This window comes from Petaurus breviceps, unplaced genomic scaffold, assembly GCF_028583685.1.
Source record: "Petaurus breviceps papuanus isolate PSGF00001 unplaced genomic scaffold, PetGlider_PUasm1.0 90865, whole genome shotgun sequence".
NCBI lineage: Eukaryota > Metazoa > Chordata > Mammalia > Diprotodontia > Petauridae > Petaurus > Petaurus breviceps.
The window spans coordinates 6,801,273-6,815,940 of NW_027187367.1; the positions used below are offsets into that span (position 1 = coordinate 6,801,273).

The 14,668-nt window shown below is 46.2% G+C and overlaps 4 protein-coding genes across 13 annotated transcripts in view; 2 read left to right on the forward strand and 2 right to left on the reverse strand.

Annotated features, from left to right (window-relative positions):
- The window catches only part of SYNGAP1 (synaptic Ras GTPase activating protein 1), a 32,674-nt gene extending 26,113 nt beyond the window's left edge, over positions 1–6,561 (forward strand). For 8 of the 10 annotated variants that reach the window (XM_069073452.1, XM_069073443.1, XM_069073444.1 and 5 more), the window contains 2 exons: positions 994–1,084; positions 5,761–6,561. In XM_069073452.1, coding sequence (XP_068929553.1) covers positions 994–1,084; positions 5,761–5,907 — 238 coding nt within the window. In that variant the 3' untranslated portion in view covers positions 5,908–6,561. Of the gene's footprint in view, positions 1–980; positions 1,085–5,760 lie in introns of all 10 variants that reach the window. The other 2 variants (XM_069073448.1, XM_069073450.1) reach the window with 1 other exon arrangement.
- TAPBP (TAP binding protein) overlaps positions 1–14,668 on the reverse strand; it is a 240,209-nt gene that overhangs the window by 124,709 nt on the left and 100,832 nt on the right. The gene's annotated exons all lie outside the window — the stretch shown is intronic.
- The window catches only part of CUTA (cutA divalent cation tolerance homolog), a 146,675-nt gene that overhangs the window by 31,181 nt on the left and 100,826 nt on the right, over positions 1–14,668 (reverse strand). The gene's annotated exons all lie outside the window — the stretch shown is intronic.
- On the forward strand, positions 8,793–13,280 carry ZBTB9 (zinc finger and BTB domain containing 9). Its single transcript, XM_069073441.1, has 2 exons — positions 8,793–9,510; positions 10,068–13,280. Exon 2 carries the CDS (start codon positions 10,125–10,127, stop codon positions 11,523–11,525), a length of 1,401 nt encoding a protein of 466 aa, XP_068929542.1. The 5' UTR covers positions 8,793–9,510; positions 10,068–10,124; the 3' UTR covers positions 11,526–13,280.

Below are 14,668 nucleotides of genomic sequence, written 5' to 3' on the forward strand. Positions count from 1 at the left end.
ACCCCTAATCCCTATAGTATTTTGGAACTTAACTCTGAATCGTTAGAAAATTCCCCACTGTTAATCTCCACTGCTTCCACTTCCCTGTATCCTGGGAAGGGACCTCAGACCTCAGATGATAACACCCTCAACCAAATCTGGTCATTACTATCTTCTTTCAGCCTAAGCAAGGATTCTCAAACCTCATAAACCCCACCTTTCCCATTTCTGGGGCATAGTAGTGGACTGTTCATTCTCAGACAGGAACTTCTACATTTCAATGACTTTTCATCCTCAACAAGTATTCTCAGGCCTGAGGCAACAAACCTTGCCCTAGAAGATCCCCTCAGTAAAGATAACCCTATGAACCCCAGAACTGCCTTTGGGAACCCTCACCAGACTAGAGGAGAAGTAGTAGGAACTGGGGCAGAAGAGATTGGAGGGTACATCATAGGGTAGACTGTCGTGGTAATAGAGATGTTGGGAAGAGATGCCTCAGGACAGGGAGTTTGGGGCAGGGGGAAGTGAAGCTACCTTTAGTATAAGGGGTTTCTGGGAGGAGAGTTGTCATTACATTTCTAAGGAGGAATCTTGGGTGAGTATAGAGGAACCATAGGGCTAGAGGAAGGCTACTGGAGGGAATTGTGGTTAGTCAGCAGTGTTAAGTGGTTACCAGAAGGGACATGCAAGGGGTCATAGTTTCATAGCATATCAAGAGTTAAAAGGGAACTAAGAAGTAATTTACTCTGCCTGATATGAGTATTATGGCATCCCAGATGAATAGTCATCCAGTCTTTGATTATTTCAAATTATAGGGAACTGCTAGGAGATGCAGAATGTTTACAAAAATTGTAGTTCCTGGAGAGGGTTGTGCAAATAGTTTCTGAGTGTTCTTGAGGGGGATAGATATTTGGGGCAGGGAGTAGCTGTTTCTGAGGGAGGAGGGTTAGTCTTATTTGGGTGGGATCTGAGCACCCTGCCCCCCATTAACCCCACTGAAGCCCGTCCCTTCAGGCTGATGCTGGTGGAGGAGGAGCTGCGCCGGGACCACCCCGCCATGGCTGAACCGCTGCCTGAGCCCAAGAAGAGGCTGCTCGACGCTCAGGTGGAAATTACAATGTCATTTATCTTCTCCGTGTCCCATCCCCATCCATCCCACTGTCCTCTGTGCTCCCAGTGGCACCAGTGAACCCATCCCAATCTCTAGCCATTCCACTTTCATCTGTGCCCAGTGCTTTTAGTGAATCTTCCAGTGACCCCATTCTCATCCCATTGTCTGTGCCCCAGTCACTCCCAGTAACATTCATCCACTGTCAGTACTTTGATCCTTCCTGTCTTTCCTATTCCTTTCTATATTCCAGACCCTTCTTTCAGGCCCCTGATATTATTGTCCCCACGAGAGGTGGAAAATTCTGCCTTCTAGGAGCTATTCTATGATAAAAGATTATAGAAGCTATAATTCCCTATGATAGAAGGAAATGTAGCAAAGGATGCTAGAATCTGTTAGGAGTTCTTGGTGGGATTAATAATCCCTCTCATAACTTCTGTTGTCTTGGCTACTGATTCATGATTTCCCTGACTACCTGTTGTCTACTAATGTCTGCATCCTCTCCCAGCTTCCCTTAAGGTGGTCCTTAAATATAATTATACCCCTTTTCTAAAGTCTCTGAGAATGTACTGATATACCCCAGGTCCTTCATCCTTTGGTCCTCATTGATTACAGGCTAATTCTACTATCTTAACTCTTTGACCTCCCCACCCCCTTCCCTGCCCTTATTTTTAAGCCTTTTCTCATCAGCTAGCATTCAGGACTATACATCCTTGACCTAAGTTTCCCCATTAGTCTCCTGAACCTACCTTCATCTTGATCTTTTGACTTCATCCCATCTCTATCTTATTCTCCTTGACTTTATATCTTTCCACCCACTTGACTTCAGTCTGACCCCTGATCCCACTGCCCCCCAAGTTCAACACTTCAGGTTCCTAATCCCTGACCCCATGACCCCACTCTCTCCCCCTGCAGCTCCTCATCAGGTAATTCTCCTGGTTCCGCTTTGGCTACTGGCGGAGGACACAGGGGGAGGTGACTCCGGACCACAGCAGGTTGGTCATGAAGCCCACTTCCCTCCACTCCCAAGAGACCCCTCTCACTCAGATAGCATACACAATTACCTGCCCTCCACGCAGAGAAGATGCCTTCTCTTCAGATTCATTCACATCCACAGAAATCTTTCCCCATGATACTCATCTCTCCTGAGATAATACTACAAAAGATTCCCTTCAGATTCCTCATTGATATATCCAGACATCCAATCAATGTTCCAAAACACTTCCCCAGAGATAATTCTCTAATAGCATTTATAGAAATACCACATCCCACAGAGACTTGCTTGACATGTTCAGTAATCTTCCCCTCCTCCCATACATAAACCAGCCTACCTTAGAGAGAATCCCCTTTTCCTACACAAAGGTAGCCCTTCCCTCACTACCTTATCCCTGAACCTAATCCCCTTTCCTCTCCTACTTCCCCCATTGACATCTGTCACCCCCCATTTCACCAGTGCAAATACTAAGCTTGGGAAGTTAGGGGAGGGGAGAATGTTATAGAGGCTAGGTCTGATGGGTTAGCGGTTCCTTCGTCATAGGGGCCATGTCGAATGCAGCAGGTAGGTGTGTAAGGGGGGAGGGATTTTCTCTCTTTACCTTTTCTATGTATCTTTTCTCAAACCCTTTTCTCTCTATTTCCCTCACTTTTTCCTTTCCTCCCCTTCCTCTCTTTTTCCTCTTCCTTCCTTTCTTCAATGTGAGGGGTGGAAGGCATCTGAGGTTTATATCTCGATTTCTTAGTGGAAGTGGAGTGTTAGAAGTAGGAGTTAAATCAGGGAGAGTTCAAATAATACTAGAGCATTACCCTAACTAGAGAATAAGGAATGGATGGGACTTGAGAGGGAAGGGAACAACGGGAACATTGCTAAAAGTTGCTTTGAAAGTGTTGTACATACAGATAAATGTCTAGACGTGAAATCACTTATGGATACTGGAGTGCTGTGATAGGCTTGTCTGAGTAGATAGGAAAAAATGTCCCTGTGTGATCCAGGGGTCTTACTCCTACTTAAGAGATGCCTGGTAGATAAAACCTGAAAACCATAAAAACTCCCTCCCCTTTTTGCCTACTACATCCTGCTTTTTCTGGTTGGTAGCCCTACTACCACCTCTTAGACTGTGGACTTTGTGTAAGAGACAAATGGGTCTTGCACCTAAAAATCTACTGAAGAATGATGGATCTGGAATTAGAGGACCTGATTCAAATCCCATTTCTGCTGCTTAATTTCCTGTGTGACTCTGGACAAGTCACTTCTCTCTGGGTTTCAGGTTCTTCGTCTATAAAACGAGGGAGTTGAACTAAATGAACTTTTAAGTTCTCTTAGTTCTAAGATGTCTTTCCAGCTCTAAATCTTTGATTCTATGAAAATAAGTGGGAACCTATTCTGTTAACTTCTGGCCTCATGACAATTATTAAGATATTTTAATTTCTTACTGATCTGCGATAGTGAGGTTTTTATATTGTTATTTTAACTTTATCTGCCAGCTCACCTTTTCTCACAGGTATGGTTATTAATAAATAAATGCAAAAATGCAAACTACCACCTCACTACTTAAAGGAAACTTGTGGTGATTTATAAAATGGATAATCAAACCATAACCTAATTTATCTACCTTCCAAATTTGGATATATGGAAGTGAATAGGGGGCATCCCTCTAGGCTGTTTCCAGAGGAAAGATGGGATTTTAAATTCTCTTCCTCCCTGCCCCGCCCCTCAGAATTCCCTAAAATACTTTATTATCGCTTCTCTTCTGACAGCTCTCCAAGAAAAATACAAAAAATGAAAAATGCATGCTAGACACATTGCAGCTGAAAGAGAGGGCAACTTAGTTTAGGATGAGGGATTGGTGCCCTTTTGAGAGGTGAGCTATTTGTTCCTAGGGAGAGGAAGGAGTGATAAATTATACCTTCACTTCAATTTTGTGATTCCTCAGGAAGTAGTCAGATAAATTTCCTATTTCAAATTTTACTTTCCAAAGCCAACCATAAATAATTTGAGATTTAGTTTGGATCACAGTGTTTGGATTATTTGGGGTTCCATTAAAAGTGAATAGTTTTGTGCTTCCATTAAGGGAAGAGCCTAAGAGGAATAATTTTAGACAGCTCTTTCATTCCTTTCCAACAAAAGAAATAGAAGCAGGAGGATAAGAGCAAGACTATCTGGGAGTTAGGTGCCCCTCTTTGACTGTGAGAGTATAGTTAGAGAGCAGGCCATAAAGCCAGGAAGGCCTGGGTTCAAGTCCTGCCTGACACCCAACTGACTGTCTTTGACCCTGGACAAATCATTTGACCTCTTAGTGAGCTAAGGAGAGGTTCTTCACTTAGTAGTTCCCTATACCAGTGAAATCACATGTCCAGCTTCTATACCTCTTTGATTTTAAGGCAAAGCAGAATAACATAAGGAAAGATGGGCTTGAAAAAAAGGTGAGGCTTATTCAGGTTTCTGGAACTACAGATATTGGAGAGGAAGGAGTTACTGCCCCAACCCCTAGTCATTTCTGATGTAAGAATAAGGGGGAGACAGCTGCTCTTTCCTGTTAATTTTAATAACACTTCCTCTCAATAGGACTGTACTCCTTCCTCAAACCCTCGCTTCACACAGTCCTCCCTAATTTGGAATATATTATATTTGGTGTAAGGCTGATCTTAAATAAAAGACATCTATGAGTGATAGAGTATTTAAAAGAACTGGAGTTATTATTTTAAAATACATACAATAACAAACTAAGCTAACAGTGTTTCCTAATTGAGGCCCTTAGGAAACCTGATTTAATGAATACACAGGAAAGAAAAGTTTTTTCTTTTATATAGGTTAAATATCTCCCCTGCAGGCTCACTTCTGCCATTAATTTGCTTAGTACATCCTTTCTTTTTGGAAAAAAGTAAACTTCAGTTCATTCTTTGTTCATGTCACAAATTCTAAACCGGTGGGGGTCCAGATTAATGAGATTTTTTTGTATAGCTTCCCCCCAATACTGTTCCCTAGAAAATTCCTACCATAGTTCAGAGTGTATTCAGGCAAAGATATGAGGAGTATTCGAGTGAGGATAGAGGAGGTTAGGTTAGTTGTGGGGAGCAGGTAGGATTAGGAAATAGCTAGCATTTATATGGTACTTTAAGACTTGCAAAGGGACTTCACAAATATCTTATTTAATTCTCACAACCACCTTGGGAGGTAGGTGCTATTATTATTCCTATTTTACAAATAAGGAAACTGAGACAGACCTAGATATTAAATAACTTGCCCAGTATCACACAGTAAGTTTCTGAGGTAGGATTTGAATTCAGTTTTGTCTGGTCTCTAAATTGAGTGTTCTATAGGCCACTCTGTGCCTTCTGTCTAGATTATATAGGGTCCTTTATTCCTCTTAGCTAGTTTCTTGGTTTGACTCCCTGGTTTAAGTGCCCTCAACCTATACAAGGGAGTGTGGGTCTGGAGGAAAGGATAATACCTTCCTCTCCCATCTCTACCCTCCCCTCCCCCCAGAGGATGCAACTTCTTTGACGAAGGTGAGAAATGAGATCTGTGGGGAGGGCTGAGGGAGGAACAAGAGGGTGAGTCCTGGGGTTGGGGTGGAAGTCATGGCTGTTGGGGAAGATTGGTTGGTGGGGACAGAAATGAGGACCCCTTGAAGCGTCTCAATAAGTCCGCGCTCTCCCTCTTTGGTGTCTTGCAGGAGAGGCAGCTTCCCACCCTGGGTCCAGCAAACCCGCGTGTGACGCTGGCTCCCCCCTGGAATGGCCTGGCTCCCCCACCCCCACCACCCCCGCCCCGGCTGCAGATCACAGAGAACGGCGAGTTCCGAAACACCACGGACCACTAGTCCACCCAGCCTCATTGACATCTCTCAACCCTACCACTACCATCTCCAACCCTGGACCACCTCCTGCCAGAGACCAGATGTCGCCGAGGGACCAAGGGACTGACTTCTCTGTGGGAATGACTCCCACCCCTACCCATCATTCTTCTGGGGAGGGGCCTGGGGACCCTCAAACTCTATTTCCCTTTCTGCTGGGGCAATGCCTCCTGTATGTCTCCCCAGGGCTCTCCTTTGAGGGCCCTCGCCTCTCATACATCTCCCTTCCACTCTGGGGTGCTATCCCCATCTTCTGCCTCATTCCCACTCCCCTGAGCACCGGGGGACAGTTCCCACTCCCATCTTGGGGGGTGTGACACCTCCAAACTCTCAACTTCAGGGTGATTTTTTAGCTGTAACCAGAGCCGACAATCTAACTCTCCCGTCCCCCCATTTTGGCCTCCCCTGCCCCCCTTGTTATGGGGAGGGGTCCCCAGATGGGGGCCCTACTCCCCTTTGATTTCTCAGGAGCGCCTGGGGGGGCTCAGCACGCACAAACTCCTTCTCCTTCCACCATTCTTCTTAAACTCACTCCCTCCCACCTTAACCCTAGATGGGGAGGAGGGGGCCACTAGGGGCAGGGAAGGAGGGGTTGGGCAGGGGGGATGGGAGTCTTCTCCCCTTCCTCCCACACCTGATCTGCTCTTGGCTGGTCCCAGAGCGGGGTGAGGGGTCTTATGCCCCAGCCTCCCCTGGTGTGTTGGGTGGGTGGGTGGGAGAAATGAGGCAACAGGGAGAGGTTGGGGTTTACGAGGGTGGTGTGTGTTTACGGGGACACCAATTTATCTGCCTCCCCTAATTTTCTCCTGCTCCCTCCCTCCTGCTCTCTCTCCCTCCCCTTGGTCTCTACTCCCAGGGGGAGGGGGGAACTTAATCTAGGAAAAGCCATGTCTCTCTCCCCCGAGGGTGGGGTGGCATAGGGGGCCCCCTTCCGTGTCTCTGTCCCCTTGGGAGGTGGGACAGGGCTGGGCTTCCCTCTTCCCCTCCCCACTTCCCCCTCTCCCATTCTCTTACCGCCAGCTCCACAATTTTTCGGTGTTTCTCTCTGTACATAGCTCTTTGGTGGGATGGGAAAAGTAGGATGGATGAGTTTTGGGGAAGGAGGGAACCCCCTCTTTGGTATCCCCTTCCCCTAACTGCCATCCCCTCTCCCTGCCTTGCTCTTTTCTTCTTTTGTTTGGTATTGGGGCCCTTGCCCTACTGCCCTACCCCATCTACCCATATTATTCTTTTGTATGGACAGTTCTCCCACAATTCCACTCTCCTCACATACCCAGCCGGGGCCGAATTTATAGTATATAGAAGTTGTAAATATGTGAAATTTTATCCCCTGTGCCCTTCTCTCCTTTGCTCTCCCTAACTTTAGGCCCCACTTCAGTGCCCCTGTTTCCTCTCCCGTCTTTGGCTGTTGTAATTATCTGGGGTTTGTACTGTACATATCCAGGGTGTGTGTGTGTGTGTGTGGGCTGGGGGGTGATTCCTCTGTACAAAGCTTCCTGGCCCTCCCATCTTCTGTGCTCCCCATCCACCCTTCTAAGGGTGGGAGACTTGCCCTACCTCTGGTTATTTTTTTTTCTCCTTCTATGCCCCAATTCCATCCACAGACTTCTCTGTCCTTCCCCCCCTCTTCCTATTTTTCTCCACTCCCAGCCCCATTTCCTTTTTTTCTGGAGTGTGTGGTGAAACAGAAAATCATGTTTAATAAAAGGAGATTGTTCTTTTATTGCTGTGCTCCTGACTTTCTCCCTGCCCAACCCATGCAGGAACCCGGCATTGTAGTAGTGGGATTTCCTCAGTGAGGGCAAGACTGGGAGCCATTGACTACATTATTCCCCTCTATGATGTCACAAGCTGTACTCTGACTTGACTACTCTGATTTACTTTAAAGTTATTAAGGGCTGGCACTCTGGGGGAAGGGCTCTCCCTTTTCAACCAGAAGGGCCTCTTTTTAGGCTGTCTCCCTGCCCTAAATTTGGAACTTGCCTTACCTCTCATGGAGCTCCTTGTCTTCGCCCTCCATACACCAGGGCATATGCCAAGGGTGACCAGACGGACCAAGAGGTAGGGGGCTAGGATTGCCTGATACTTGGATAAAGGGCTGCAATAAATTTATTTTTCAAAAACTTATTACCCCCACGTTTTTTTCTCTATTGTTGGTTGGTTAAGGGCAGCTAGGTGGATAGAGTGCCAGACCTGGAGTCAGGAAGACTCATCTTCCTGAGTTCAAATCTGGCTCCAGTCAGTACCTGCATGATTCTGGTCAAGTCACTTTACCCCATTTGCCTCAGTTTCCTCATCTGTCAAATGAATTGGAGAAGGAAATGACAAACCACTCCAATATCTTTGCCAAGAAAACCCCAAATGGGGTCACAAAGAATTGGACAGAACTGAGCACCAAATGGTTGGTTTAAGCAGCTTCATGTGTCTCGTAATATTTCTAGCATTTTGTGCTTGGTGTTGGAAGTCCCTTGTTAAGACAATTCTCAAAGTTCCCAAAAGACAGGTTCCATATACTTTTAATGAGAGTAAACACAGTCCATAATAGTAATTTTTCTTGTGTTTGTTTCAAGGTCGATAAATGAAAAACTCGGCTTTTGAGCCAGTTTGGCCATTTTTGGTACAGGTTTAGTTTATCTGCTATTTCTGACCTCAAAGTACCTTCTCCATAGAGGACAACCATCCCACCCCTTCCCCATTTCTGGCTCTGGTAGAAGAGTTATGTCTTGCTGCCCCTTCTCTTAAATGGTTATTAAAAGTCAATGTTCTTTTCCCCCTGACACTTGTCAAGCCCTGATGAAGGTGGCCAATCTTTTTTTTTTAATTTTAAATTTTATTTTTCCACACTTGCATTTTATTTTTCCAATTATATATGTAGTTTTCAACATTTTTATAAGATTCTGAGTTCCAAATTTTTCTCCCTCACTCCCCTGCCCCTCCCCTCTCCCACCTCTCTAAGATAGCAAACAATCTCATTTAGGTTATACATGTACAATCATGCTAAACATATTTAAACATTGGTTATGTTGTGAATCAGAACAAAAGAGGAAAATTATGAGAAGGAAAAGTGAAAATAATACGCGTCAGTCTGCATTCATGCTCCATAGTTCTTTCTTTGGATGTGGATAGCATTTTCCATCAGGAGTCTTCTGAAATTGTCTTTGATCATTGTATTGCTGAGAAGGACTAAGTCTATCATAGTTGATCATTGTATGATTGATGTTGCTGTTACTGTGCACAATGTTCCCCTGGTTCTGTTCACTTCACTTCGCATCAGTTCATATGAGTCCAGGTTTTTCTAAAGTCCTGTTCATTTCTTAGAGCACAATAGTATTCCATTACACCCATATACCACAACTTGTTCAGCCATTCCCCAATAGATGGGCATCTCCTCAATTTCCAATTCTTTGCCAGAAGGTGGCCAATCCTAATGAGGCTTGTATACTCACTGCCAACACTGACTTCCGATTGGTCGGTGTGGCAGGCCCCGCCCAATCGCGTTGTGGCTGGTGTTGGGGCGCGGAGGTGGAGGTGCTTTTCCTGCTAGCGGAGTACTCGAGTGCCCGCCCGGAGGTATAGCTGGGGTGGGAGGAGGGCTTCTGAGGCTCGGGGTAACGGGAGGCTAGGGAAGGGCTGGCGGAGAACCTCGCGGGAGCCCGGCAGCGAGCTTGGGATGGCGCGGGCGGGGCTCGCGCTTCCGGAGTCGGAGGTCTTTTGGGTGTGAGCAACCCGCAGCCTTAAGGCCACATGGGGCCTCCTAAATCCTTAAGTGCGGCCTCAAGACTGAATCCAAATTTTACAGAAATCTGGATTCGGTCCAAAAGCCGCACTTAAGGATTTAGAAGGCCCCAAGTGGCCTTCAGGCCGCGGGTTCCCCACCCGCGGTAGGACTTGGGGACGGCCGAGGCGTTACTGGCCGATGCCGGGGTCCGAGGCTAGGGCGCGCGGCAGCTGGAGTGGAGCCGGAGGCGGCCGCCCACCCGAGACCGCGGGCCACGCCCAGGAAGCCGGCTGCGGCGCGGTCCGGCCACGGAAAGTTGGACAAGTCTCCGCAGAGCTGGGGGGGGGGGGTGACGTCGAGCCTCCCCCGGGCCGGGGGCGTCTCTTGAGTCCGTGTCTTTCCTCCACAGCCGTCTTCTGGGCGTGAGGAGCCCTCCCTCTATTCCTCGGCCCCTCCTAGAGACGCCATGGACACGCCTACCTCCTTGGCCCCGGTGCCCCCCTCCCCGGTGTGTGCCCCAGCCCCCTCGTGCCCGGTATCAGCCCCCAGGACGATCCAGATTGAGTTTCCCCAGCACAGCTCCTCCCTCCTGGAGGCCCTAAACCGCCACCGCCTGGAAGGGAAGTTCTGCGATGTGTCCCTTCAGGTGCAGGGCCGGGAGCTCCGGGCCCATAAGGCGGTGCTGGCCGCTGCCTCCCCCTATTTCCACGACAAGCTGCTCCTGGGGGATGCTCCGAGGCTCACTCTTCCCAGTGTCATCGAAGCGGACGCCTTCGAGGGGCTGCTCCAGCTCATCTACTCGGGGCGCCTGCGCCTGCCTCTGGACGCGCTCCCTGCCCACCTCCTGGTGGCCAGTGGCCTTCAGATGTGGCAGGTTGTGGATCAGTGCTCAGAGATCCTCCGGGAGCTCTGTGAAGGAAGCTCCAACCACACCCTCCTTCTCTCTTCCTCATCCTCTCCAGGGGTCTGGTGTTCCCGCCCAGCCCCACCCCAGCCTCCTGTACAGACCCCCACTCCTGCTGAGAGCCCTGTTGTAGGACTGGGGGGTGAGCTGGGGGAGGTGCTGCAGATTCAGGTGGAGGAAGAAGAGGAAGAAGAGGAGGAGGAGGAAGAAGAACAAAAAACCTTACCAGTTGCCCCTCAAACCCCACAAACCCAAAGAGTGGTAGGAGGGACCCCTCGTCCTCGGGCCACCAATTCTCTGCCCATATCTACTGCTACCCGCAGGTTGCCAGATGGTGAAGTAGGCTCAGCTGAACCTCCTACACCTCTGCCCCCCAAAATCTTCTACATTAAGCAAGAGAAGCTTGACCCTGAGGAAGAAGTAGTTGGGGATGGCACCCAAACTGAGGGAGGAATGGAGGAGTCCAGAGAAGGGTTTCCTAGTGGGGGCACTGGAGCAGGAGGAGGGGATCTTGGATTCCTACTACCCCCTAGTGCAGGGGGAGCTTCCAGTGGAGGGGGCCCATCATGGAAACCGGTAGATCTTCATGGGAATGAAATTTTATCAGGGGGTGGTGGGCCAGGAGGGACAGGACAAGCTGTACATGGGCCAGTAAAGTTAGGGGGAGCACCTCCCCCTGATGGTAAGCGCTTTGGCTGCCTGTGTGGGAAGCGGTTTGCAGTGAAGCCAAAACGGGACCGCCACATCATGCTGACCTTTAGTCTCAGGCCTTTTGGCTGTGGTGTGTGCAACAAACGTTTCAAACTCAAACACCATCTGACTGAGCACATGAAGACACATGCTGGAGCCCTGCATGCCTGTCCCCACTGTGGTCGAAGATTCCGTGTCCATGACTGTTTCCTTCGGCACCGAGAGCTCTGCAAGGGCCAAGGCTGGGCCACTGCTCATTGGACATACAAGTAATGGCTTATGTCAGACATGCACTCCCCTCAAAATAATATGATGAACCTCCTTGTGGAGGCTCAGAGTGACCATCAATCCTAGCTGCAAGTGTTAGGAAGGTGGATTGCCTTAACATTTGGTTATTTACATGCCTTGTTCCAGGATGTGGCCCTCAACCTTGCAAGTATGGAAATCCACTTTAATTAGATCACCTGGCATCTGATCTAAGTCAGGCCCTAGGGAAATTGATTCTTGCAAACCATAGAATGCCTATTTAATTTTACTGAAGGATTTCCCTCACCTGACGACCAACACCAATTGGGCAGTTTCCTATCCAGAAAGCCAAATTTCAGTTGGAAGGATTCATACAACAAAGGAGTGGTCTTAAAGAGATGTTTAACTTGGTCTATATTGGAAGTTAAAGGATTTCTACTTTATAGATAAAGCCATCTGAGGAACTAAATTCAGGCATTCAGAAACTGGTGTTACCCCCTAGTTTAGTGACTGTTGAACAGAAAAACCAAGGCATTTCTCCAACTCTTGCTTTGTAGCAGATTTCTCCACTGTTCAGTTTACATGATCCTTTGTCACTGTGACCCAATTTTGGAACGACTTTTTTTTTTATCTGAGATGGACTGGTTCTCACTCATCTCACCCATGATCCTGTTCATTCTTAGTCTGAGGATATCTCCTCATTTGGCCAAGGCTCATTTTCCGTAGCACTGATGCGTATTCCAATAGTTCTGAAGAATGAATGTAGTTATAATGACGAGTGACCAAGCTGACGGGAATTTGACAACCGTTGACCTAGGACATGAGCACTCTCCTAGTTTTCTTCCAGGCCTTGAACTGCTTCATACAGAACACAAAGAGATGGCAATGTTGAGAAAGGCCCCAGGGCTGGCCCTGAAGAGAGATTTAAGGCTCAGTGTGCCTACCTACACTGCTCCCACCTCCACACAACTGAAGCATTAGGGTGCTTTATTACTTCAAATAAATGCAGTTCTGAGCCCTTCCTAGGAGATATGACTTGATCGTGTGTCTGAATATGAGAGTATACTTCAGGTAATTAACTGGTGTGTGAGAGATGGACGTCATAATTTAGAGGTGGGGATAGGGTATGGTTGTGTCTGCTTGCTTTCCGCACCTTTTGTAGGGAATATGTGCACCAATGCTATATGTGTTTCAGCTGCAGCTAAGCTCTCAATGTTTAGGAACATGTCTCTTTATATGAGTCAGGACCTATTTGTTTCTCAACATGAAGGCATTGGACTAGATCAGTTTCACAAAAATGGGTCTATAGTTTAAAAATAATTTTTTAAAATGAGTATATAAACTTTTGTTAACAAGGGTTCTTAAAATTTGTAAGTTTGAAAAAATGAGTTCTTCCTTCTTCCTACTTTTATCTATTTCTCCAAATCCCTCACCCTTAACCCTGGAAAACCATTATGCTGAAGCTGTGTTAGAAAATTCTGTCATTCCACAGCAGAGTTTGGGTTGAGACTCAGCTGAGTTCTAAGGTCCTTTGGTCTGATATTGAGTCCCAGAATGCCTGACTGAAGGGGTAAAGAGAACAAGGTAAGAGTTCTATTTTGTTCTTCTACCACTCACATCAGCTGACTAAAGATAAGTTTAAAAAGTGAAAACATTGAATACATTAGAATCTTCACCAGAAGGTGAGCAAAGGCCAGTAGAGCAGAAAAGATGCAGTCAATTTTGTCATTGTATAATCTGGTGGAGGGAAACAGAATAAAATAATTTAGATGATCATCAACAGATTCTGTTCATCTTTGCTTTTCCATTTATTTCAAAGCAAAGTCCATTGTATGGGTGTGCCTTGATAAAAGATATTTTTGAAACATGTAAAGATCCATGCTTTCCTCAAGGTGGGTATTCCACCGATATATAACACAGCCCTTCCATAACTTGTTCTTTGTTAGTCTTGACCATTGTTAACCAAAAATGCTCCACAGATGATCTATGTAGGACTACTATAAGAAAAAAATTGAAGTTTACAAAACATTAAATAATTGATGCTCACTTTATAAAAGGGGATTTCAAAATGGAGACCCTTGCCCCAACCTTGTCCCAGTGCCATTATGTCCTGATTCAAGTTACAGTCTGGATAACTAATATGCAAGGTACACTGGAAGTAAGAAAGGAGTGTTTCCAGCCCAGGCAGTGACCAATCCTATACAAACAGTATCCTGTTAGTAACAACCTGAAAGCTGAACAAGTAAGGCTGTGTATATGAAACCTATATAAAATCAATTTATAGCCTGCTTAAGCTACACAAACCCAGCAGGGCTTTTTCATCTAAAACTCAAGTTATAGCTTTAAAGCAATTCCCTCATCTAACACTTCTAAACTAAGATCTTTATCAACTAAAGGTAATATGGATATGGACCTACAAGGGAACATAACATTTTGTCGAGAAAAAAGATTGAGAGGTTTTATTTAAGTTTATTTCCATTTTCTTAATTCTGCATTTAGAGCTGTCCAAAAATGCAGTTTTATCAGGAGGTAAGTGCATCATATATGAAGCAAGGTCTTTTTTCCCCCATGTTTTCATCTTTTTCTTTTTTTTTAAATTTTTTGGTGTTTATTAATTTGTTTACTTTTAGTTTACAAGATTCATTTCCACAATTCCTTGAGTTTCAAATTTTCTCTCCCTCTCCCTTCCTCCCCTCCCCCCCCCCATGGCGGCATACAATCAATTGTATTATCTGCAATTACTTTCACATTAGGCATTAGTCAGGTTATAAAGAAGGATTGTATCAGATGGAATGAACAATGGGAAAGAGGAAATAAAACGGAAAAAGAAAAAGAGCAGGTAGTTTGCTTCAATCTGGATTCAAACTGTTCTTTCTCTGGATGTAAACATCTCTCTCTATCATGAGTCTTTTGGGGTTGACTTATAACCCTGGATTGCTGAGAAGAGTCCAGTCTATCAGAGTTGGTTGTCACACATATGTTGTGTCTGTAATTGTGTGCAAATTCCTCCTGGCTCTACTCTTCTCACTCAGCATCAGTTTATATAATGAAGCAAGGTCTTAAAAAAGCCCGGAACACCATTTATCAGGGATGTTACAAAGGGAATTCCTGTACAAGTACAGGTTGGACCAACAAGATGCCTTTGAATATCTCTTTCAACTCAGAGTTTA

Excerpts from the sequence above, each read along its gene's own strand:
- ZBTB9 (XM_069073441.1), top strand. The coding sequence starts at position 10,125 with ATGGACACGCCTACCTCCTTGGCCCCGGTGCCCCCCTCCCCGGTGTGT.